The sequence below is a fragment of the Rhea americana genome, unplaced genomic scaffold (genome assembly GCF_003343005.1).
Source record: "Rhea americana isolate MKP2758 unplaced genomic scaffold, rheAme1 scaffold_222, whole genome shotgun sequence".
Lineage (NCBI taxonomy): Eukaryota > Metazoa > Chordata > Aves > Rheiformes > Rheidae > Rhea > Rhea americana.
In genome coordinates this window covers 610,481-635,343 of record NW_028186337.1, presented here as the reverse complement: position 1 = coordinate 635,343, position 24,863 = coordinate 610,481, and the positions used below count along the sequence as shown (strand labels likewise).

Below are 24,863 nucleotides of genomic sequence, written 5' to 3'. Positions count from 1 at the left end.
TGCGAGCCCGGCGCAGCACGGCGCTCAGCCGGAGTCCACGCCAGTCCTGCGAAAGCGGGTGCTGAGGCTGTGACAGCGCAGGAGGCCAGCCAAGCCGCGGCCCGCGCGCCTTGCCCCATCCGGGCGCGACTCGGCCGCGCCGCCCGGGCTCAGCTCCCGAGTCAGCCCCCGGCTGCGCCCGGAGGCCGGGCTACAGAGCTCTGCCGGCTGTTTGGTGAAGCACCCTCCTTCCCCCACTCCGCCTCCCCCCACCCATCAAAGGGTCCGCGTTTCTCCATCAGGCCACCACGCGTCATCCATCAGAGCTTCCACCCCTCCGCCCACCCTCGCCTTCCCCCTGCTCCCCCGAGCGAGGGCGGATGTCTCACCTTTGGTCCAGGAGGCCCAGGTAAGCCCTGCAGAGGGAACAGATACTGGGGTTGGCAGGTGCAGAAAGCCCTGCGTGAACTGCACAGGGATGACYCGCGCTGGCGAGCTCAAGCCCAGAAGCACACGACGGTTGAGGCTGGAAGGCACCTCTGGAGATCACCTAGTCCAGCCCCCCTGCTCAAGCAGGGTCACCCAGAGCACGCTGCACAGGATCGCACCCAGGCGGGTTTTGAATGGCTCCAGTCTGCGTGCTCCCCACTGGGGAAATACCRGTTTAATCCACGCTCCTAAGCATGCTCAGGTTTAGGTCTCAGGCAGGTTGCCGGCACCTACCTTCCCGTCCCTGCCGGGCTTCCCAGGTTCGCCTGCTCTGCCCTGTCGTGAAAGAGAGAGGCCCGTCAACATGGCTCCTGCCCCATCGCTGCCCCATGCCTCCGCCGGCCCGCCAGCGTCTCCCTCCCCGCACGCCCCCCGCGAGCCCCCTCTCCCTTGGGTCCGCAGGGGCGGTAAGGGCCGGAGGAAGCTGTCTGCATGCAGCCTAGGGAGAGGGGAAGTGTAAAGGGGTTTTTTTGTTTTATTTTTTTGTTTTTTTTTTTTTTTGCAATTGGACTTACAGGCGGCCCGACCGGCCCGGGCTGTCCTGGGGTTCCCTCTGGTCCGGCGGGCCCCGGCGGGCCGGGCGGCCCCGGAGGACCTTGTACTCCTGCTTGTCCTTGCTCGCCCTGCGGGTGGTTAGAACGAGGGGTTATGAGCAGGCAGAGCGACCCCGCGGCACCCGCGGCGGGTCAGCCCAGCCAAAGCAGATGAGGCAGAAGCAAGCCCCAAGCTAGCGCCAGGAGAGGTTTCCAAGAGCGAGGCAGAGCCTTCTCGAGGAGGGCCGGGGTCGGGAGCCAGCACCATATGCCTTGCGGAGACGTCCAAGGGCACCTTGTCGGAGCTCTCTTTAGGAGGGGTCTGCAGATGACGGGGCAGTCCAGCCAGATCTTTCCCTCTGTCTTTCTGGATCGGTGAAGTACAATTTATACGACAAACGCCAGCGTCTCACGGGCTTCCTAGTGCTTTCCAAAGCACTTGACAGCCACGAGTGAAGCGAAGCCCCCCCGGGACCRTGCTGGCGCTTCCAGGCGGAGCCACCGTGTCTCACCTCAGCCTATTTTTTTCCCTGCGCTCTGTGTATTGGACAACGCTGCCGTGGTTTTGCCAAGGAGCAAAAGCAGAAATGCCACAAACCCAAAAGAAAGCAACGTGCTCGCCACGGCACTTCTGGAGCGCGCCCGAAGCGGGCCTGCGTAGGGCAGAGCGAGGCTGTTTCTGCGAGACGCGCGCGTGCAAAGCCACCTGCCGCTTCGGGCGCCCCGCGCCCAGCCGTCTGCGCCGGCTCCTCCCGGGCCCCGCCGCAGCCGCTCGGCGGCCGTGGCTCATGCCTCAGCAATGTCATCTGGCCCAAAGGACCAAGACTTGCGACCGCGCGGCGCTGAGGAGACAGTGGGTTGGAAGCGCCCCGTTTAAATACCAGACTGCTGATCTGCAATCGGTGAGGCCAGCAGGCGCCCGGGGCACGGCGGCGCCCGCGCTAAGCGGCTCGTCTCGCCCTGCCGCCCACCCCTTCCCCGCCCGGGGTACCGCAGCGCGGCTTCCTGCTGCCGGCGACCCCACGTAAATTTGCAAAACCCCTCGGTGGGGAGTCACGGGAGGCTACCAATCAAACAGCGGGGTTTCTCCAAAATAACGGCTCCGCAGGAGCAGCTGCTGGGTCCCTGCTGCGTTTAGGGGCAGGCTGGCACGCTGCTGCTGGGCRAAGCACCAAATCCGTGCCCTGCACGCGCGCCTCGCGCGCGGGCTGTTTATCCTGGCCGACTTCGGTAAGACGTGCAGCTACGGGATTTTCGCTCTATTTAGAACGGTCGATGAAAATAATAAGCTGCAAATTTCATCCCTTTGCAATGAGCCCTWTTTAAAAGAAAATTTCCAGCACGTGGGCAAGCCTCATGGAAAGCTCAGTAACACGTGGCGCTCCTGCCCTGCCTGTCTCCCTGCGCGGAGGCGCTGGCAGGAGCTCACYCAAACCGCCGTTAGCGGTGCCTTTGCTGCGCCGCACCGGCCGGAGATGCTGGCTTCACGCGGGAGCCCGTCCGTGCGGATCCCTAGGCACGCAAGGTGCTGCTGCCTCATCGTTGTAGTCTTACCAATGCAGTCGGCACGGAAAGGCCCCCTGAGACCGAGCTGGACGGCAAGYGGAGGGCGCAAGCTGGAGCTCAGGTGCCATATCCGTCACGTGTCGTTCTGTATTTTTAGCCATTAAGCAGAGCCGTTCCTCAGTTCTCGCCTGCTCCTCGGCGACACAGCGCTCCTCCTGCCTCTGAACCCGGGTCCCCGCTCGTCCCGCTTCTCCCCTAAGCCCTCGGCCGAGACGGCCTTGCCCACGCGCCGGGGGCAGCAGCAGGATCCTCCTCTCGCCGGCACTAGCGTTTATTTTGTAGCCTCGCTTTTTTTTCTTGGTATTCAAATGTCAGGCTCCTGGAACGGCTCAGCGCTGGCAGAGCCGTCGGGACGGATTACGCGCGCTCGCGCTCGGGGAGCGAGCGCGGCAGCGGCCAGCGGGCCCACGTGCTTTYACCACAAACATCCTCAGGTGAAGTCAGCCTCTGCGGATGGAGGGGATTTGCAGCCCTGGCTGCCGACAGGACGCAGGGCAGCTGTTCAAGTTTCCCACTTCATCCTGGATACGAACATCAGCTTTCAAAGCCTTCCCAAGCGGTCRGGCCTTGGCCCGGCTCTCCGGACCGTCACTTTGAAGGGCGGCCGGTGCAAGCTGCGGGGCTTTCTGCGCTGCAAGCACGGCACTGACCTAAACCGGGCCGAGGCYGCCGGATCCCGCGGTAGCGCCGGGAATTTTGCACGGCCCCAGGCACGGAGAAGGTGCCTGGCTGCAGAGCGCAACCCCCTTCGGCACCCGTGCAGCGGGACGCAACGCAGCCGCTGCGTCCGGCAGCGGTTACAGCGTTCGGCCCCGGCCCAGGAAGGCGATTTCGGCCCCGGCCCGGGAAGGCTGTTTCACGGCCCGTTCCCTTCAGTCCGCAGAAGGGGCTTTTGCTTTAAAAAGAGCCGCGTCTCTTTTCATCGCACCAAAGATCTCCTCGGGCTCGAGGGAAGGCCCCGAGCTCTGCCGGCGGCTTTTGGAAACCCCTCCGCCGCGGGAGGGAAGCGAGGGAGCGAGCCGGCGGCGCGGGCGGCGCGCAGGGAGCTCTACCTGGAAAGTGCGTCTCTTTATGACCGGAGGTGGAGCCAGCCGCACCGAATTGAGGAGAGGCAACAGCTGAAGGAGACCGAGCCGGAAGGTCCCGGGCAAAGCAGGCCGTTAGGACACCGAGAGTCAGAGAGCAGCCAGGCGAGAGAAAGAAAAGAGGGGAACAGAGAGATGGCGGTGAAACGGAGCCCGCGGGCGCCCAAGCGGCGTGCGACGCCCGCTCTGCCTCCTGCCGCCCGCGCGCCGCGCGTGGCCCCCGCTCGGGCTCTCGCCCACCAACCTTCAGCGTAAGGATCTGGTTAGAGCGCAGGGCCGCGAGGGTGCTGCTTAGCTCTTCCTGGGGGACACGGGAGACGCACGGCGTTACGGGGAGCGCGGCCGGCACCCTCCCCCCCCCATCCCCGCCCCGGCGCGACGCTTCGGGAGCGGCAGCGCGGGCCCCGGCGCCCCCGCGGGTTTGCAGCCCGCCGGCGGGCACTTCCTCGCCCGGGCCCCGCGCTGCGGGTCCTGCCCCCGCTCGTCACCTCGAGCGCCCGCGACAGCGGGGGCCCGGGGCTGTAACCGGAGCCCGGGGCCGCCGCTCGGGCCAACATTGTCCTTAGCTGCTTCTGGACGTGACAATCCGGTGAGCCCGCTCGCCCGAATAAACACCGCCGAGCCGCCGCTGCCGTCCCGGGGCCGGCGCACGCGCCGGGCCACGTCCGCGCGGCGCGCTGCCCGCGGCCTCGCRGCGCTCACGCGGCCCCCCCGGGGCCCCGGCGATTTCCCACGAAGAGCCCTCGAGGGTTACGCTAACCACTTACTTACTTACCCTGTGCGGGTACTCCGCGCACTGGCCCTGTGGGAGACGGGGACGAAAAGCAGAGAGGTTAAACTTCACGTAGATGGGACCAAAACAGCCACCGAGGCAGATAACACGCATTAACTTGCAGCCCGAGTTGCAGGTGCACGCTACAGCGCTGGGCCAGCGAGCCCGTTCCCTGCTCGCTTTTTTGCACTTAATTTGCAACGCGTCTACCACTAAAATTACCTTTTCTCCTTTTTGTCCGGGGGGTCCCTATGAAAGAAAAACAATAAAAAAAATAAAGAAAAAAATCAGCGCTGGGTAAAGGGAAGTTTGGTGCATGCAAGGCAAAAAGGAGCGCGGGGAGGTGCAGTCGCAAGGGAGAAGGTACTTACGGGTTGTCCCCTGGGACCTGCTGCGCCCTTCAAAGAAACACACGGTCGTGAACGCGAGAAGGAGCCCCGCTCCCGGCAGCAAGCCCACACGGAGCGGACGGAAACACCGCGGTTAAAGCCGTCTGCGGAGCAAAGCTGCCGAAGGGTGGAGGCCCCGGGCGCGAGCCGCACGCTGCCGGCGCCGCTCCCCACGCGGCGCCCGCGCGGGGAGGCCGCCCCGGGGCTCCCACCGAGCCCGAGCCTGTCTTTGGCCCCCGAAGCCGCTTCGGCACTGCGTGCAAACGACGCGAGGCTTCAGGAGGAGACAGAACGGTATTTCACATGAAAAGCGTGCTTTTTTCAGCTACATGAGCTGCAAGCTGCCAGATGGGGTTTCAGAAAACTTTCCATCAACTTTTACTTGCGCTCCGAGGCCAGCTCCCAAAGCGTATTTAAAGAGCTTAATTGCTAACTGCAGGGGAAACGCATCCCGCGCGTAACTGGCCGGGCGCTGCTGCGACGCCGTAATTCCCACAGCCGTAATGCAAAAATTAGAGGGGCGCGTCCCAGCTCGGCTGCGACGGGGGACGCAGCGGCCCGCGGCGCCGTCCCCACCCGGCCCCGGGCCCGCTGCCTGCGGGCGGCGGACGCCCGCGCGCGGGCGTGTATGTAGATGTACAGATGCGCATAGATAGGTATTTTTTGTTGCTGCTGCTGTTGTTACCGTCTCGCCCTTCTGTCCCGGATGACCCTGCGAAGGAAAGCGGAGGCGCCTCAGCGGCAGGCGCTGCGGCCGGGCCGCGCGCTGGCCTGCGGATGAGGCCGGGCGCTGCCCGCGGCAGAGGCCAGGCCTCCGGGAGCTGGCGGGAGGCAGCACGCCCCGGGGACGGAGAAGCCCTTCGCTTACCGGTTTGCCGTCCAAGCCGATAGGGCCCTGCAAGGGGAAAAAAATACATCAAAAAAAATAGATCGGTAGATAGAAAAAAGGGGGGACAGCAGGAAATGCTTTACCCTTTGCTGGGTCGCTTCTCCTTCCCTCGCCCACCTCGCCCTTACAGCACGGGGGGTGGGGGGGACGTCCCCCCATCCCATCTCCTGCCCGGGGCGCTTTGCCTTCTGCCTCCGGCACCCGCAGGGTCCTGGGGGAAGTCCCGGGCCCCGCTTGGACCCCGGCGCTCGCCGTCGCCTTGCGGRTCCAGCTTCACCTACCCGGTGGTTATTTGCTTTGTTTTAGGGTATTTTCTTACAATGATTTTTTTTTTCCCTACTGGACAGGCCTGGCTTCTGCCATGTTATTTTAACAGCATTTTTTTATTTATTTATTTTATTAATTTTTAAATGAGCGCTCCCAGGGCTGCGGGAGCAGGCCCGCGGTTTCGGAGAGAACCGACGAGCCAGCTAGCGCTGAGGACGCTCACGGGCAGCGCCGCGCGAACYGCCGCACTCACCGGGAATCCGGGAAAACCTCTCGTTCCGGGCTGTCCCTGGGAAGGGCGAAACAGAGGCAGCGGCTCAGCGGCAGGGAGGAGGCTCGCGACGGCCCCGCTCCCGCCCCGGCGCGCTCGCTCCCCTCCCGAGCCAAACTCCGGCGGGGACGYGGCTTTTGGGGGTCCCCCCGCCCCGACCCGCAGCGGGACCGGCGGGCYGAGGCGAAGCGGCGCCGCCGCCGTGCCGAGAAGCCCAGCTGTTCCCTGCGGGCTCCYGCGCTTCTCCGGGCTCTGTTTTGGGGGAGAAAGCGCCTTCCAAGGTGCTTGGGCGTGGGGCGACCGCGGTTCCGCGCGCGGTGCGGGGCCTCGTCACGCTTGCACTGGGGGGGGGTATTTTTTTGTTTCGCTTCTTTTTTTAAGTCCTGCTGAGCCGAACCGCGCCAGCCTTGCTGTGCAAGCCGGGCCACCTGGTGCTCCTGGCGCCCGACCCGGCGGGGAGGCGGGCGGCCAGCGCGGGGCTCCGGCCGCGGCTGGCGCCCGGGCAGGCGAGAGCCCAGGCGAGCCGAGCCCGCGGCTCCTGAACCTGGGGTCCCCCTCGGACGCCTCCCCGCACGAGGAGCGCTAGCAAAAGGCAATTAAGGAGAAAAGCTGGAAACGGCGCGGTTTGGCTTCGTCCGCGGACAGCAGCCTGCCGCCGCCTCCTCCTCCTCCTCGGAGGACGGCAGAGCGATTTGCACGGTGTCACGCCAAAACAACAGTCCAGCAGCGAGCGCTTCCAGGAGACTGTTTTTGTTGGGTGGCTGTTCCTCCTTGTCTTCCTTTTTAAAATGTTGATCCTGTGAAGTATGTAGTCCCGGGAGCTGCCAAAAGCCTGGAGACCGTCTGTTTCTGCCCCTCTCCGGCCGGGTGCCGAGCAGCTCCGCGGGGGAAGCTGCAGCCCTGGCCGCGGCGTCGGCCTTTCCCCGGCCAGCGCGGCGCCTTCGGGGCAGCCGCAGCCGTGCCGCCGAGGCTCTGCCAAGGTTTTGGGTACGGATCGGAACCGGTGACGTCCGGGTGGCCCCGAATCGCCCATCTCCGTGCATCTCCCTCCACGATGCCGGCGGGCTTGCCCTCCGCCGCGGCTGGGACCGGCACCGCGCGGCGCCCGCCTCCCTCCTTGCTGCCCCTCCGAAGCGGCGCCCCGAGGCTTCCCCGCGCCCCTCCAGAGCAGAGCAAAAAGCCACTTACGGGCGGCCCGCGGGGCCCGATGACGGACACGCCTGCTTCTCCCGGCGCGCCCTGCAGAGACGGGGGGAGAGCAAGGAGGCTGGGGGGGGGCGGCCGCCGTCCCCGCCACGGGCTCGGCAAAGCCRCCGCGGGACGGAAGCCAAGGGGCGAGGGGGGGGGACGCGCTCACCTTCTCTCCGGCTCGCCCCTTCGAAGTCCCGCGGCGCCCGTCGCAGCCGGAGGGTGCGGGGGGGGGAGGACAGAGAGAGACAGAAGCAGAGGTGTCAGCGCGCGCCCCCCGCCCCGGGGGACCCCCCGCGGGCACGCGCTTTGTCGCCCCGGTGTCAGCTATTTAGCAGTGCAATTAAAAAAAAAACAACAAAAATCCCCCCAACCCGCAGCCCCACCGGTGTCCCCATCCCGCTGCAGGCCCGCGCGTGAAAGCGGCGCCGGGCAGCGCGCGGGAGGAGCCCRCCGGGAAAAATGAAGCATTTACCGGGAGCCCTGGTCTTCCCGTAGGGCCCTGAAACGGAACACAGAGAAAGAGCGCGAGTTAGCTTAAAACCCCGAAGGGGACGTGCAAGCAGTTAGGAAACGGGGGGGGGGTCCTCCGGGCACGGGTCCATCCCAGCCCTCCGCGCTGGCCCCGCAGGTGTCGGGAAGCCCGTGGAGAACCAGCTATTCAGGGGGCTCTGCCCTTCTCCCCSAGTATCCGTCTGCTAAACGTTACTTTTTCGCGTCCGGAGCTGCCGCGGCGCTGCTGGGCGCTCGGAGACGGCGGGGGGGGGGCTCCGCTCCCACCCCGCGTTTGCCGCCCCGCGCTCCTCGTCCCGCGGCAGAGCCGCCCCGACCTGCCGTCGCGGGCGGGCGGCCGCCGCGCTTGCCGCTCGGGAGGTCCCGGGGGCCGCGAAGGCAGCAGCCACGGCGCCAGCCGGGCTCGCTCGAGCCCCTCGAGCTCTGCGACGGCACGAACCGGGTGCGGAAACACCGTGCAGCCTCGGTACTTACGGGAGGGCCTGCAAGAGAGAAGGAGAAGACGCCGGCGTTAGCGTTTCGGACCCCYGCGGGAAGGGCGAGGGGAGACCCCCCCGGGGCACGCTCGCGGAGGGGGTGCAAAGGCACGCACRGGTTAACGAGGAACTTGCAGCCCCTGCGGATATTAATTGCGCGGGCTCGTTCTCCCGTTGGCCTCTGCCAGCCTGCCCTCTTGGAAGGGACTCCCTTAAAGCCTTTTTGCTTTTTTATTTTAGAAAATCTTTTGGAAGCTGCCAGTGCAGAGAGCTGCATCTTCTTCCTACGGAAACGCTGTGCAGCATGTATCAGGGCTTAAAAAACACATTTCTTTCATCAGTCCCCCAAAATTTCCTCCAAATCCTGACAGATACYGTGTGCGGAAAGAAACCCCGGGACTCACTATTTTGTGGTTTCCTCTCTGTGGGAGAAGCAAGACACACAATACAACTGTCAAGAGTTTCTACATTTTCCATACTTTCCAGACACTTTTCATTATTATTTTCGCAGCAAGTGCCAAGAAGTAACACTAAGCRGTATAGCAGGCAGGCTGACAGGTAACAGGCAGCAGCGTCCCCGTCGCGCGGGAGGCGGATACCGAGGGGAGCACCTGCGGATCATCCCCCGGCCAAAAGTCCACGCAAAGGAACTGGACGGAGACTTTGGATGAACAAAGATTTTTCCACGCTGGAAATCTCTCGCTCGGCCCGGCCCCTGTGTGCCCAGGGCAAAYGGCTCGGCTGTGAAGCTTTGACGCCCTCAAATTGCACCACCAAAAGCCATTCTCGCCCTTTTGCTCAGGGTGCTCGCGGCTTGCGTGAACMAAACCGCTGAGCTAACGCTGAAAGGGAAATCCGAAGGCGAGCGAGTCCTGCGCTACCCCGGCCTTTCCACGCCGAACGTGAGCCGAGCGCAGCGCCGCCGGGAACGACCCGGCAATACCGCTGGGAGCAAACAAGGCCGCGGCGGCCACGGAGGCTAAAGCGCGGCCGGAGGAGCCGAGTAAACCCAGCGCTGCCGGCAGCTCTGGGGCCGTCAGGCTGCGCTCCACGAGCAGATCAGAGGCAGGAGCCGTACCAGYGGCTCGTGTTTGCTGTACGCCCCCTGTAAAATCGACGGCTAGGCGAAGGAGGGGCTCTGCGGTCCCGTGTAAACGCGCACACGCATCAGAGGGCTGCACGTCCTTGCGGGGACACAATCTTGGCTGCAATAACTCTCCCGGTAGGGACCGGCTGGGGACCGGCTTTCAAGTGCCAGGAGCGTTAGTACGGCCCGGGAGAGAGCTAAGCGCTCAGAGGCGGTCACCGTTAACGAAAACGTCGTTTTGCACCGGTGGGAGAAGGGGGAAGGAAACCGTGCCCGGGACGGCGGGACGGGAGGAGGCGCYGCTGGACGAGCTGTCGCAAAGCTCTGGGGATTTTACAAAGTGAAATAATGCTTCAGCAAAGTGGACTTGGCATGTTCTGTCACGGTGATTAACGGGAAGGCTGAGCAGAGCTTCTAAAGAGGCTCAGCCTTCAATATAACAACAAGTAATTTAACGCGTATTAGAGAAGAGAGGCAGCGAGGGAGAGAGGGGATCCTTGCATCTCCCTCTCATCCGCTCTGGCCACCAGCAACTGGGTTGAATTAGACTCTCCCAGGCAGCTTTGCCCGGGGCCTCCTGGAGAGGTACTTACTGTACCGACAGCGGGGACTTTGCTGGGGACGCCGTGTGGCTTCCCAGCAAAAAATTAGTACGCAAACCTTCAGTACGGTGAAGGTCTCACCACAGCCGGTTTTGTTAGCTCAGTGCCCCGTTACAGCTAGACGAGAAGTGCACCAGGCTGTCCACAGCGCATCAAGCTTGCCCCCGTCCATCTACTGCCTCAGGGCAAGGGTCTGGGAAAGCCATTCCCGTCTGGCAGGAGACGTGGACAGCCCCGTAAACCGAGGGAACAGATGGGGCCTCTCCTCCCAGCGCTTCCTGAGGAGGGCATGACCTACAAGTTCAAAGCAAGAGTCTCTTAACAGGTTGTCCATCTGGACGAAGCTCGGCCGTGCTCTGCAGCTTGGCCACGCCAGTGCACGGTGGCGTTCTTGCAAGGCGATGGGGTTGCATGGGGCCTGGAAACTGCCCTTCGAAACCAAGGTGAACTGCAGCAAAGGCCCAGTAACGCTGCTGCGGGTTCCCCCGACATTCCTGGGGGAACTGGGGCAGCAGCATAGRAAAAGACCTGCTTGTCCCCAGATGGGCCAGGCCTAGCTGGTGGCAGACCCTAAAGAGCTCCACAAACAAGTCAGTACATGTTCAAAACAAAAACCTCGACAGCCACAAGTGCGAATCACACCTACGGAGGTTCTYCTTCTCCCATTTTTTCAGTCGTCTTTTTAGGGGTGAGATAGAGGCCACGCTTTTTAGGAGATGATGTAGATCTCCCCTTCATAAAGAGTCAACAAAGACGGAGCACAGGGTCAACGGAGCAGGGACAAAAGCTGTGGCGAGCGATTCCCCGAAGCCCAACCAGCCGACAGACCCAGAGCTCCCGAACCACCCAGTTCCTCGGCCGCTGCATCCGCAGACCGAGGAACCTACGTTTGCCATTAAYTTCTCCATGTCCTTTGTGCCCTGAGCCCAGTCCTACTTCGCCCGAGATGGAGGTGATGCTTGTGCTCATAGGCAGGCTGATGCCTGGCCCCAGCGATGGGCTGCTCGGGAAGCCTCTCTCCTCGCTGGCTCCCTCCTTCTGAAAGACGCTGGAGGGCCCTAAGCGATTGTTATCGCTGTTTATCCAGCTGCGGAGCTCGTCGAGCAGCGGGGGACAGAGGAAGGGATGGAGCAAGCGCGTCGGGAATGGAGGAGTGGGAGGAAGCAGCCATCTCCTGCAAAGAGGAGACCTCTGGAGCACCTTTGGAAATGAGCGTTAAGAAAGCCAAGAATTCTTGCGGGGGTACCCGGGGTCCCGCCAGGCAAGCGGCATCTGTAAACTACCGCCATCTGCACTGTCCCTTCTCAGCTGCCTGGGTTTTTATGCAGAAAGAAGCCTTCCTTAAAGCAGCTCTCCCTTTCTGGCAGCCCAGCTGGATAAACGATCAGCCTTGCTCCGTGGGCTGGATTCGCCCGTCTTATCGCACAAAGAGAGGCGAGATGCGTGCAATGAACTGCACAGCCGTGTCGGAGCACCCACTGCTCGCTCATCCTCTCCAATGGCACGTTCAAACAGTGGCTCTGTTTAAAATAAAACTACAATGACTCCTTTTCCCTCACCCACGCAAAGAGACAAAAAGCCACCCTCTGAGCTGCAGCCCTTTTGGGCCCAGAAGAGGGAATACTTAGTTTTGTAAGTGGGTCGTATTTTTTTAATCTGGAAAGCCCCATGTCCCAGGATATCAAATCTGAAAAGCTTGACATTATTAAAGCGAGTCCCTTTGACCTGAGACCTCCTGCTGAGAGGAGAGATATCCCCCAGCTTCAGACACACAACTGCTCTCCACACTGATGGGATCATTGAAACCATCCCATCCATTTAAGGGCATTTCCCAACGTCTGGAAAAGTGGCCGTTTTAAAAGGCTCTCAAATGTTGTTGCAAGAGATTGCAAATGAGGGAATTTTTTTTTTCTGTTTTCTCTGTGGCATACATGAGAAGAGGAGGGTGGAGAGGGGACATAAAGATGTCGTTGCTGCTTCTTTGGGTCATCCTCACCACACACTGCAGCAGGAGGAGAGATGTAAACATGTAATCCATCCCTGTGAGGAAATCCAGCCATTTCACAGGCCCAGAAGGCAGCCTTAGCAAGTTAGAGAGATACAGTTACTTCCTGACATTCAGGACTATGTTAATTGATAACAAGATAGCTGTGGCAAGGCAATTAGTTATGAAATGCCGATTAAAATGTCAGCAGCCCAAGCATGACCTTACCCAGGGTGGCAGGAGCCCCTCACTGACGGCCCTGTAGAGGTTTCGATCAACGCTACCCCCGCCTCGAAGCAGACAGACCCAGAGTGGGATCTGAAATGCTCCCAAGTGATCTGGGCTTGTCAAGCCCAGATGGTGGGTTTGGTCTGTCTTAAAGTCAGGCCGTGCTACAGTTTTCACCCAACAGATCTGTGGTCCAGGTGCTGGTATCCTTTCGGAGACACCTTCCCTGCCTCTGTCRGGGGACAAATGAAACAGGGAGAAACAGAGGGAGCATTAACCCCGAGAGCTGGCAATGGAAATGGAAAAATGCCACGTGCCTGCCAGGGGACGCTGGAAAATGCCTGCCACAATTCAGTGTTCTTAGTGATGGGCTRTAGGAAAAATTAAAGACAATAGGAATCTTCACAGCAAGAAGAAAARAGTTGTGAAAGAAGTCACTGCTTAGAGTACACCTTCCAGAAATTTTGCTTTAAGTGGTATCTGCATCAGCAGATAATCCAGGTCTGAAATGCTCTCCAGATGGCCCTAGCCCATGGCAGAGGCCAGCCCCATCCACCCCAAAACCAGCGCTCTTTTGGCTACATCCTCAGCGTGACAAGAGGTTCTTCAAAGGATCACAAAAATGTTGGACAGCAAAGAGGCTATCAAGATTTCACTGCCAAAAAATGTGACTAATGCTAAGCCGAGGCACCAGGTTACACCAGTCACTCGAGCTCGCCTCCAAAATCAAACCCATGACATCACTGAGACTCAGCAGTTAATATCAGCAGCTGTTGAGGATAAAAGTCACTGCCCAGGCACTCTGATCATCCCTGCGTACCGCCAGCAGCAGCCCCAGAGGAGGGAGAGGTCTGAAACAACACCCAGAGGGAGCAAAGAGAGGAGAAGTCAATGGGAAGTCATTTCCGAAGGGAACAGCGAGTGGGAGCCTTATGGAAACTAAACCAATTGAAGCGGTAATGGAGAAATTAAGAGAACTAAGCAGCAGTCACAAAAAATAAAATAAAAGACCTGATAGTAGAATTAAGCCACAGGCACAAAATATGCCTCTTAGCATCCGCTTGTTCAAAGAAGTGTCTAGAAGGATGAAGAAACCAGCTTGAGCTTCCAGAGCCAGAAGAGCCCCAGCGAAGAAAATCTGAGCYGTCTGCATAACTGCAGTGGGACCATTAGGCAGATTAAAGTGGTTGAAACGAGGTTCGACAATAGACAAATAGAAATATTATGACAAATATTTGGGAGAGCCCTTATGAAAACAAAGGGCTTGAAAGGGCCAAGACCAGATGGCCCACACGGTGTTTGGCTGCAGCACGCTGCATTGTGGCCGCCCAGATTAACGCGGCATCTCCCGGCACGGCTCTTAGGAGGAACCGCTGGACGGCTGGTGCGTGGTAGAACAATGCTCGTTAGGAGGCAGCTTCCACGGGTCATCAAGTTCTTTCCAAACACCGAACAATCACGTTTGTCCCAGCCATGCTGAAGCACTTAGCATCACAGAAAGCAGAGAAAACAGGGCCGGGAARGGCCCCGAGGAGTCAGCTAGCCCAGTGGATTTTAGCACTTAGTGGGTTTCAGGCCCCCGCAGGGGGTTCCAGTAACAGTGTGGACCCCCGGATAGTAAATTGAAACCTGATGACCGCAGGCTCGCTTTGCTCGGTCACCTTCTGCCAAAGAGCCAGCACACCCTCAGGCATGCGCAAACCACAAAGCCAAAAACCACTGTTCTTGACTATCCCCTTTCTCTTCCCCTCCCACCTCCCCTGAGCAAACCAAACAGAGATGAAAGGATTCCCAGGGAATGCGAGGGACATGAAATCTAGGAGGCAACATCTTCAAAGCAACGAGAAAAAAAATCTCTACCTAGCCCCTTCGGGCAATATTTCTCTAACCTGTTCTTTTCCTCTGGGATGGAGACCCCTTCCCCAAAGATCTAGTCCTGGGAATACCCCTGCCCTTATTCGTAAGGCCGTATTTGTTATCTTTCTTACAGGCTACCCAAAATTTCCCTTGTTGTTGTTGAGGCCAATGGATGACCTGATCTCTGATGCACAGCAGACTTGGAGAGATTTTTTTTTTTTTCAACTTCTCTCCTCTTTCTGGTCACCTTTTATGTGTTTGAAGTCTGCTATCCTGTTCCCCGCAGTCTTCTTTTGTGTTTAGACTAAACAAACTTAATTCTTCCAGTCTCTCATGGCGGAGGCCATGTTTTCTGGACCTCTGGTCATCTCCCTCGGTGGCCCATTTACCTCGTGAAGAGCAGGGCTCAAATCTGGACACGGTGCTCCTGCTGAGGCCTTTCCTTGGGGAGCAGAAGGGGAACTACCAATGCAGCCAAAAGTGTTACGCTACTGGTCTCGTTGRGCCAGTTCACCTTACATGTTGTGTCCCAGACGCGCTGCCTTTCTCCAGAGGCAGACCATCGGGTGTACCTGCGGGTAGTTATTTCTTCTTCCTTGTATTACTCTGCATTTCTCCTTATTAGATGGCATTCCGGATTTTTTTTTCTCCTTTTAACTACACTTGCTCTGAGTTCTGCTTATCCTCTCTGAGTCTGAACATACATATTTCTCTGCTATGCATGCCACCAATAAAAACACCAAATAATCTGTTCTGCCTTAGACATCAATCCACTCTTTCCCAACCACAGAAAATTGCCTTTTAGAAGCTACATTTCCTATCAGTTTTGCACCTCTCTTGTAATAATATTGTCCAGCACATTTCACTCACCTGCTTACGAGGTTGCCACATGAATCAACAGCATAAGCCTTGTTAAAGCCAGAAAAACGTGGTATCTATTTACCTCCGCCACAGGCTCTTAAACACATCAGGAAACTGAGTTTCTCCTTGCTGCTACCTCTGCCTTGCCCTTGTCTTCTGAAGGGTCATTCGTCCTTGTCCTCCATAAGCCCCCTCCGAGATTTCTTGCAGCACTTCTCTAAGAAGTTGCRTTTCTTGCTTTTTTTGAAGCCTGCCTCAGAGGCCTGGACGTYCCCACGAGCACCTTGCAATCCAAGGACACGCACGCTGATGCAACAGAGCCATCATGCCAGCAAAACCCTACCCTTGGACTGCCCCTCCTTGACAGTCCCTCGTCAGCCCACGCTTCACATCCACTGACACATACGCTGCCACCCCAGGAGTACGGAAGATGACATCTGGAAACTCTGGAGTTTCAAACACACTTTGGAAACAGCGACTGGTTACTCAGAAGAAGTCTGAAATGCCTCCACCGAGGAGCTGAATGCTTCCTCAGCTCTCGGCCAGGCCCTGCACAAGTCGTATTCCCCAAAGAGCTCCAGAATTAGGCAGGAACCACAGGGAAGAACTGGCCAAAATAAATCATGGCTGGGGAAAGCAAAAATAAAATCCACTGCACTTTTACTTCCTGCTGAAAATTACAATCTCTCTCATAATGTGGTTGTCTGGGAACAGTAGAAAGTTGGAATTTACTCTAGCTAATAATTATTTAAGTAAATTCTCTGATCACCCACTTAAAATCCAGATGATACACTCCACTCTCTTGCCAAATTGCATAGATTCATTTTGCTCTCCTATGTCATTTTTGAAATTGCCAGTTGATTTTAAAATTTAGGGCACTAAATGTTGCTTTCTTTCCTAACTCTCGTTACGTCTTCCCTCCCTTTCATCTGCTTACTGTTTTCTTGCGCCTTCCTCTTCCCAAAATACTTCACAACTTTTATAACAGTAAATTCTACCWCCTAACTCGGGAGGAACAAAAGACCATTGTGTACAACCTATCTTTTAATAGACTCCTTCCTCAAATGCTTCACGGACTGCCAATGCTGTCTTCCAGGCCCCGTCTCACACCCTTTTGAATTATGAAAAGGTTTGGGAGGGTCTTTCCTTTAACCGGGACGTTTTTTCCACCCGAGATGATTGATAGCTCCCAGTTACCACTAATTGCCCTATCAGCAGTTGGACGCAAGCCTAGCCTCAGCTCTGTTCCTCCGGACGCCAGCAACGCATCCCGGTCGCTCGTTATCCTCCTCTTCAAGGATGGAACAAACTGACTAATTAGAGCAACCATAAAAGTCTTCCTTCGGGCTCTTCCCTGATGGTCTGCCTTGTTTCCAAAGAGCACATGTGGAGGGGAGCAGGCCTGAAACTATTCCTTCCCAAAGCCAGAAGGCGACGGAGCTTCTTAGCATCGGCGGGTTTGCACAGCGTGTTTCGTTACGGAGGAAGGGGACGGCGTTGATTCACTCACCCAAAGCTGGCCGGTGCTTCGTTAGCCCACCTCAGGCTTGGAGGTGCTTTGCCTAGCTTGGGCCACCCCTGGATGAGACCCTGCCCCAGGGGAGCCGGGCTGGAGTAGCAGGCGCTATGGGGCAACTCACGGTGACGGAGCGGGACAAAAGGGGTCATGGCTTTCCTCGCCGGAAAGCAAATCCCCTCCCTAACACCTCCAGTGCCCAAACCGGAGAGAGCGATGGGACTGGGAAGGCGCAAGCATCSAGCTTTGCCCCCAGAAGCTGCGGACGCTGCCTTGAACCCGTACTCTCCCACCTCCTTCTCACCCTGCCAAGGGTGACTCCACGGGTAGGGTAGATAAACTCTGCGGCAGGTCTGGGGACTTGCCAGTCATCCTGCCGCTGCTGGCGGCTGGGCATGCTTGCCGGGACCTCAGCCTYCTTGGAGGCCAAAAGGTTTTTTTTACTGCACGTATTTCATAGAGACTGCTATTTTTAAAGGTAGCGAGAGATCCCTCGATGATCTCAAGAAAAAAAAAGAGAGAGCAGTAAGGATGGAAAAGAAACACTTTTTTTTTCCCTTGGAGCAGACAAAAAATAACTTGGAGGAAAACCAACTAAATTTAGAAGGTAGTTACTCTGCAGCTCTTCCTCCCAGCCGAAAGGAAAGGCCCCGAGGAGCGGGGAAAGGGCATTATTTTTAGAGAGGAACCTCCCCAAAGGACCGGGGCGGGCAGCGAGCTCGCCGCAGCCACCGTGGCCCCGCACCACCGGCGGCACTCGCGAGCCCGGCCGGCCGGCCCCTCGCGCGCGGCACTGCGGGGGACGCCGGGGACGTAGCATTCGGGACGCAACGCGCGGCTCCACCAAGGCCAGCGGGAGCCGCGCGAACGCCGACCGCGGGCGAGAGYGCAGCCCCGGGACGGAAAGGCCCACAGCCGGCCCAGAGCGCGCCCGCCCGCGTGCTCAGAGAAAGAGGGTTAACGGCCACGCAAACCGCTTGCTTGCTGGGTTTCTTCTTTTCCCCCCTGAACTGTTCATCCCCCTCTGCGGAGAAGGGCTTGCAGAATCCGTGGAATTCATTGTGTGGTTTGCATCTTCAAAACAAATGCAACAACAGTATGCCTAAACCAAACAAACCCCAACCCAAAATACGGCCAGGAGGCCAGGGCGCATGAGCAGCCTTCGAGGCTGGAGTGTGTGTATACTCCGGAGGGCCAAAAAAAAGAAAAAATGCGGGTTGGGGAGCACATTTAAATTGCAGGGAATAATAGAATTCCCAGGGAGATTTCCTACAAAGCAGGGAGGGAGGGGGGAAAAAAGAGAGAAGTATTGAAGCAACGATTATGCTGCAAGTTTGGTTCCAGATGTGCGTGCCGGGCAGATGCTCCCTAATCACATTTTCGGATGCCGCAACTCCGGCTTTCCGGCGGCGCCTGTGCGGGACGCCCAGCCGCGGGACAGGTGAGCAGTGGGGCCGCGGCGGGCGCCACCGCCACCTGCTTCGGTGATGGATTCGGGGGGAAAAGCCAACGCGGAAAGCTCGCAGCTTTTGGGGGGAATGGCCGCTTGCGGCCAACGTCCTCTTCTCCGCTTCCCGCTTAGAAAAAGAAGCGTCTCCCCAAATCGTCCTCCCCGCCTCCCGGGGTGCTACGAGCACGACGGCAGCTCGACGCCCTCCGGCTGCCTCCAGCGCCGGGAGCACCCGGAACCGGCACCGTCCTCCCCCCCGCGCTGGAAAAGGCCTGGGAAAGCCCTCGGGCCTCCTCCGGAGCGCCCGCACCGGTGCCTCCGGCGCCGCGGGCTCCTGCCCTGCCGGGGGGAAGCGGGGACCAGTGCAAGCCGTGCGGGGGCAGAGGGAAGGTCTACAGTGATTTTTCTTTTTTWAAAAAAAAAGAATATAGAAAACTGGAGCGGGGAACCAGCGGAGCGAAACGTGACCCCCATGGGCACCACAGAAGTAGGGGCCGAGCGGAGGAAGACGGGAGAGGTCTGATAAAGAGGGTCCCGGCGTACAAAACGGGGGGTGGCCATCTCGGGAGGGGGCCGCCCGCGAGAGGGTCCTCCGTGCGCACCCAGCCCCACCACGCGCCGGCCCGAGGAGCGTCGCCCACCCCCGGCGAAGGAAGCGGAGATTTCCTTATCGCTCGCTATAAATACAGCTGCGCCGTTTTCCTGCCCGCGTTATTCCTGCCGCCCTTGTCAGGAGCGCTCGGTCGCGCGCTTAGCCTCCCTGCTCCCCCATTCCCAGCCTTTTCTAACCGTCCCCGCTGGCAAACGAGGCCCCCGGTGACCCGGAGCCTTCCCACAGTGACRAGCGACCCTGCCGGGGACCTCGACATCCGCAGGGAACAGGTCAGCGAATGAACTTGCCTTCCTCTTCCCCTTCCCGGCCAGGCGGAGAGCCGGCGCGGGAGCAGGGATGTGCTCAAATGTCACTTCTGATAAACATTTATTTCTGGTGAGCAGCGCTGCGTGCGCTTGTTTATCGGCGGTGGAGGCGGCCGGTGAGCAGCAAGGGGCATGCGCCAAGTCTTGCAACATCTGGGCTGTTCTCAGCGCTCCCGAATACCTCCRGCTCCCGCAAGGGTGGCTTCGTCTGGTCCTCAGGCACGTCAGGCATGAGGCAAAAAAACGCCTTGGGCGAAACGGTTCCCAAGATGGCCAGCTGGATGGCAGACCATGCTGAAACAGCACCACGGCGCGTTCAAGCGGCCTGAGCAGATCAGCCTGAGGAGCAACGGGRAACACCCGTGGCAATGGGGCTGAGCTGAAGACACGTCTAGCTGCAAGCGGCTTCCTCTCTGCACGGCCCGAAGCCCATCAAGACTTCACCTGCCATAGCGTCCACTTTGGGCCATCACTTCATTGCCCTCGGTGGACTAGCTCATAGAGGTGGCAGGAAATTTAGTAAATGGCTTCTGTAGCCACAGAATATTTGCTGAAGACAGGCAGGTTTGACGTGCAGCGAGGAAGCTCGAGCCTCACCTCCATGAGATGTTTGTTGTTCTCCTGGATCAGAGCTGCCCTTCAGAAATACCATGAGCTCAACCGAACGAGAGGGCACCAGCGTCCTTTGGGACACCCAGCACTGGCTACTCCAATGGCTTCACAAGGGATGGGAGTATCCACAGGCAAGTATCATGATCCTGATGTAGAAATGCTCAGGTGATTCATCTATCACATACATGATGCTGTAGGTCATGCTCCAACAGCTTTAAAAATCAGCAAATCTCCGTTTCCCCTGCTCTACTTTCAAGTTCTAAGTTTCCTTCTCCAAGCTGGCACAGAAACACCAGGAGGATATTCATTCCTGTGGKTTTTTTGGCATTTGTATGTCAAGTCTAGGCAGGAACTTGAAAATTGAGCAGTGCTATGATTTGTGTTCCAGTTGAAGGGAAAATGTTTAAAAAAAATGTTTAAAAAGAAAGAGTTGAATTCAGTTTTGATCTCATCTTTGGGGGAAAGTTACTTAGATGACACTTCATTTGTGCTGTCCTTTTAATTTAAAGCTTAATGGTTCCTACTGTTCCTTTGCAGGACTAAAAAAAAGTCCAACAGCCCTGGTCTGTGCTAGGCAAATCAGACGTTATTCAATGTTCTGCAAGTCCACATCCTGGGTTTTAGTTCTTTCACATACCTGTGGGGCTTTACCTCTTGCTTTCACATGCTACTATCTTACCAACCCAYTGGAGTGTAAAAAAAAAAAACCCGTCTCCTCTCTCTTTACCTCGGTCTGATTATGCAGGGCGTGGGAAAATATTACCCATAGCAAGGACAGGCCCCTTGGTCATTTCATCCACTGCTGTTCTGCTGTTGACCATACTTAATTACTCTCTCATACACACATCATCAGGTCCAGCTGCAGCCCTTACGTTGGACTCCAAGAGAACACAGAGTCAAGAGAAAAGCCACGGAAAAGGGAAACGTCACTTTTAGATGCTCATCCACACACACCTTTCCCTGCCTCTTCCTTYTCCAGCCTCAACTACTCAGTTTGGATAGATGCGCTCAAACTCTCTCAAAACTTCAGCAACTTTGGGTGTGAGGGGCGGCCAGCACTTTGCTATTTCTTTTACACAGTCAAACGCATCAGAAGACAATGAGGAAGGCTGCATGACTCACAGTCATGGAATGAAATACCATTCGCAAATGTTTTTTCCATAGTAGTTTGTCACTTATTGTATTGAAAACCACTTCAGAAGATGTGTCTCAAAGAGCCTTTTGATATTAGCATGATTAAAAACATAATGCAATTAAGCAATCCCATAACATTTCTCTGTTATATGAGTAGGACCTTGAGTGACCACTTCATTCAACCGCCCCCCCGACATGTACGGCTGCTTCTAACGCAAGGCTGTTTCCCTGCAAGATACCTCAGACAGTTGTATGGCACCAAGGAATTCGAATCTCCTTGCCCCAGRGTCACACAAATAGATGGCAAGAGGACAACTTTTGACTTGCGATTCATCTCACCAAATGAGATGATTCGCCATCTCTGGTGCTGAGTCAAGCCAAGCTGCCTAAAACCCTTCCCTGATCAGCCCAGAAAGTTCAGCACCTCCTGAGAGGCATTCTGCCCATCTCAAGGTTGATGCACAAGGTAAATGGAGGATCTGCTCTTTGGACGTCTCTCTCATGCATGCCTTGACCATCCAGGGTGACTGTCTGGACATCCTACCGGTTTTCCTGTAGTTTCTGTCATATGCAGTACTGGTATTTATATACGCRCCCAACTGGTTACAACATGCCAAATTAATTTCCTGTACCTCAAGCGCACCATRGAAAGCATAGATTTGCATTCATGAACCACTGAGCACTAAAACCTTTCAACAAGAGACAGATTAAAAAAAGAAGAACCCACAAGGTGCCAGCCRTCTCGGATCCCTACCTGCTGGGCAGTTGCATCGCTGGTGCACGTCTCGGACCTCTCGATGTCTCGGCAAGTGAAACTTCAGTTTCTGTCAAAGGAGGAAGGAGACCAAAAGGATTCATTAGAGCTGTTGAAACCAAAGCCCCAAACTCTCAGGGAAGCGGGCTGGGGGGGAGACTGCCCAAGGAGAGGTGGGGAAGGCAGAGACGACCAGTTTGGGAACAAAGAGCGGCACTGGAGTTCATAGTCTTTAACCAGAAACGCAGGGGCTGCTTGATTGGAAGCAGGCTGCGGGAGTTTCATAATGGCCTCCAAATGTGGTCCCTCGCACGGGCGTTACAAAATCCGGAGCCTGCGGCAGCGAACAACGTGGTGGCCGCGTCCTCATGAGAAAGCCGCTTTTCTCAGGAGACCCACATGGCAAATGAAAAATTGAGACCTGGAGCAGGTACACCGAAGCCTATGAAGAGCTTCTGCAAGGTGCAATCACATGAAAACATCCATTTCCAACCAAGCGGTTGGAAAAAACCAACCTCTAATGCTGCCTGCACCCTGCCGCTGGGTGCACCCACTCCCCGGCTCCGGCTCTGGCTCCAGCCGGCGGGGACAGAGCCCAGCCAAGGCCACAGTTCTTGGCAACGTGATTAAAATTGACCCATGTCCTGCACAAAACGTGTTTTGGGGGTGGCATCCACACCAGCCCTAATAGGCATTATTAAAAACCAGCGATTTAGTGAAGAAAATGCAAATCAATCCAAAAAAGTTATTCATTAATGCCTGTGAACCTCACCGGGTTAATGATTGGAGATGCTGCTGATTTGAGAAGACCTCTCAGCAGAGGCTGAGCTGCTGGGGTGTGGTGCTAAGGGGATGCTCCCCATTCCCAAAACACAGCTAAATTTAAGCCYCAACTACGCACCCCAGCTGCACCTTCTTCTTGTGCAACCTATCTCATAGGGCCGGCGCTTTGAAAGAAACGGTCTCACGTTAGGCTCAGCAGAAGCCCACGCTCAGACGTGCATAGAAGCGCCTTGCTTGTCGCAAGCGACAATTTTCACAATATTTGTAATCAAATATTTTTGTCCAAAAAAATGACATTTCCCTGCCATTGCATCTTCCTGCAAGAACACGTCCATTTGAGGGGAGTTTGTCTTSGAGAGAGAAACCAGCCTGTTTCTGCCTGGGACGGAGGCGGGCAGTGCCGACTGGAACCCCCCCCGTTTCCCATTTTGGCACAACTGACTGGTTGTCTTACTGCGAGTCCAAGCCAAAACGGGTCGTTGCGGTTGGCCAGAATCGGAACAGAGCCGGAGCGTTTCTGTCGCGCGGCAGACCGAGACGTTTGGGTGCTGATTCGCTTTGGCAGCGGGGCAGCGAGGGGAGGGGGGGCGACGCCCCCGGCCCCAGCCACCGCAGTGTGTCCTCCAGCGCACAGGAGCTCAGCAAACCCATCGGTTTAGAGGACGGCTGATTTTCCCACCACGATTTGGCAGTACCGAGCCGGCGCCGCGTTTCCCGYGCTCCCGGCTAACTCGCCGCTTGCGGGGCGCCGTGGGGCCGGCTCTGCCGGGGGCGGGAGCCGGAGCCAGACCTCCTCCGGGTAGGAAAGCACCGTGGCTCAGGCCCCGAGACCTTTCAAGTGCCCGTGTGTCTTGGACTGGCTCGTGAGAGGGGGCTTCTCCAAAGGGGGCAGGTTAAGAGCCCCTTAGCAGACGTGGTCGTTTGCAGTCACCCGGGGAGGCGAAATCGTTTCCCACCGCTATCTCCGACTGCTAAAAGCAACATGTCTCGAATAGATCATCTATTACAGCCATCAGGAGGATTTCAAGGGCTGGTGGTTTTGTTCACGCTAATTGTTTTATCTCCGACTTCACTGGTTTTTCTCAAAAGCCCAGCTCCCGGCACGGCGGGATGACGGGGCAGAGGGCAGGAGCAAGCGGTGGGCAAAAGGCTGGGCTGTGACACCGTCCGGGTTYGAGGACGGCACGCCGACGAGAGGAAACGTGGCTCACCCGCCCGGCAGAGCGCTCCCGGCAAGAGGTTTTAACGGGAGCGAGGGAAGCGCAGCGCCGGCCCCACTCCTCTCCCCCCCGGACTCGCTCCCTCTGCTCGTCCCCGGGTCCCGCTGGAAGGGGGGCACCTCGCAGCGAGCTCGGCCTCGGGGCCGGGGAGCTTCATGAAACGGGGCGCGCGGGGAAATCCCGCGAGCCCGGGACGAGCCGGACCGCGTAGCCGGGAACTCGGCAGGAAAATCGTTGAGGGCATCAGCCGGCGCACGGCCCGCGCTGCCCCCAGCACGGGAGCTGGTGCAAACCTTCCCCCGCGGGAATGGGGAATTCAACCTGGCAGCACCGCCGGCGCAAAAGTACCTTTTTATATTAAAAAAAAAAAAAAAAAGGAAAATGGGGAAAAAAGAGCCAGGCGTGCACACGCGCGTAAGATCTACCGCACGGCGTAAACGAAAGGACACAGACCTCGTCGAGCAGTTGGTCAACTCTTCCCAAAATAGCCGTCTCCATCTGGTCTGCCGAGAGCCAGGCGGGGAGCCGCGCGGGTCCGGCCGCCTCCAGATGCGACACGCGGGACTGCAGGTCGGACGTCCGAAAGTAGAGCAGGAGGCTGAGCGCCAGCGAGAGCAGCGACACGCCGGGGAGCCCCGAGCCCAGCAGCAGAGGCAGCCGGCAGCATCGCTCCCCGGCGGCGGTCCGGGGGGGCGCCGCGCACCCCCCGGCGAGAGCCGCCTCGCCAACGCCTTCCCAGCTCTTCTCCTCCAACATGCCCTCCCTGCCCCGAGGAGCAATAAATAAATAAATAGAATAAATAAAGCCTTAATCCCGCTCCAAGAAGAGCAATCCAGACGGCATGAGGGGAAAAAAAAAAAAAAAAAGAAAGAAAAAGAAATAGAGTGTCCAAGGGGATCCCGGTGCCGGCAAATAATTGCAAGAAGAGCAAAGCTGGATGGGGGGAGTTCTCTTTAAAATATATATATGTATGAGAAAGAGAGGTGCAGGCAAAAGGATCTCCCCCCCAAAAAAAGTCCGATCAGGCTTTTTTCCCCTCGCGGGCAGGTTTTTCTGCTTCCTTCCAAGCTGCCAGCTCGGGCGGCGGGGCAGGGCGGGCGGCGGCCCCCCCGGGCAGGCGGCGGCTCCGCGGGGCTGCGGCGGCCCTGGACCATGCCCCCCGGCACCGCGGGGCTCGCTGCCTCCCTGCCCGCGCCGCCGGGCCCCGCTTATGTACGCGCCGCGCCGCGGTGGGCTGGGACGGGCCGGGCTGGACGGGGCGGCGCGACGCGCACCCCCGGCCCCAAACGCCGCTCGCCGGCCAGCCCTTCCCTTTGAAGCGGCTCTCGCCGAGGTTATTTATAGCGGCAGGAAAGGGGCCGTAAAACAGCGGAGGCTGCGCGAAAGCCCGGCGGCGGCGGACGGGGCACCCCGCGGCCCCCGCCGGGCACCGCTCCGGCC

The 24,863-nt window shown here is 58.1% G+C and overlaps 1 protein-coding gene across 1 annotated transcript in view; it reads right to left on the bottom strand.

Annotated features, from left to right (window-relative positions):
• Positions 1-24,179, bottom strand: part of COL13A1 (collagen type XIII alpha 1 chain) — a 60,290-nt gene extending 36,111 nt beyond the window's left edge. Inside the window, exons 1-17 of the mRNA XM_085305587.1 lie at positions 23,849-24,179; positions 9,361-9,537; positions 8,416-8,423; positions 7,904-7,930; positions 7,598-7,615; positions 7,429-7,479; positions 6,223-6,258; positions 5,682-5,708; positions 5,499-5,525; positions 4,796-4,822; positions 4,647-4,673; positions 4,428-4,454; positions 3,897-3,953; positions 3,620-3,685; positions 984-1,091; positions 703-744; positions 369-395 (exon numbers count right to left, since the gene is read on the bottom strand). Coding sequence (XP_085161713.1) covers positions 369-395; positions 703-744; positions 984-1,091; positions 3,620-3,685; positions 3,897-3,953; positions 4,428-4,454; positions 4,647-4,673; positions 4,796-4,822; positions 5,499-5,525; positions 5,682-5,708; positions 6,223-6,258; positions 7,429-7,479; positions 7,598-7,615; positions 7,904-7,930; positions 8,416-8,423; positions 9,361-9,537; positions 23,849-24,179 — 1,083 coding nt within the window. The remainder of the gene's footprint in view (positions 1-368; positions 396-702; positions 745-983; positions 1,092-3,619; positions 3,686-3,896; positions 3,954-4,427; positions 4,455-4,646; positions 4,674-4,795; positions 4,823-5,498; positions 5,526-5,681; positions 5,709-6,222; positions 6,259-7,428; positions 7,480-7,597; positions 7,616-7,903; positions 7,931-8,415; positions 8,424-9,360; positions 9,538-23,848) is intronic.
• Positions 24,180-24,863: the final 684 nt, after the last annotated feature.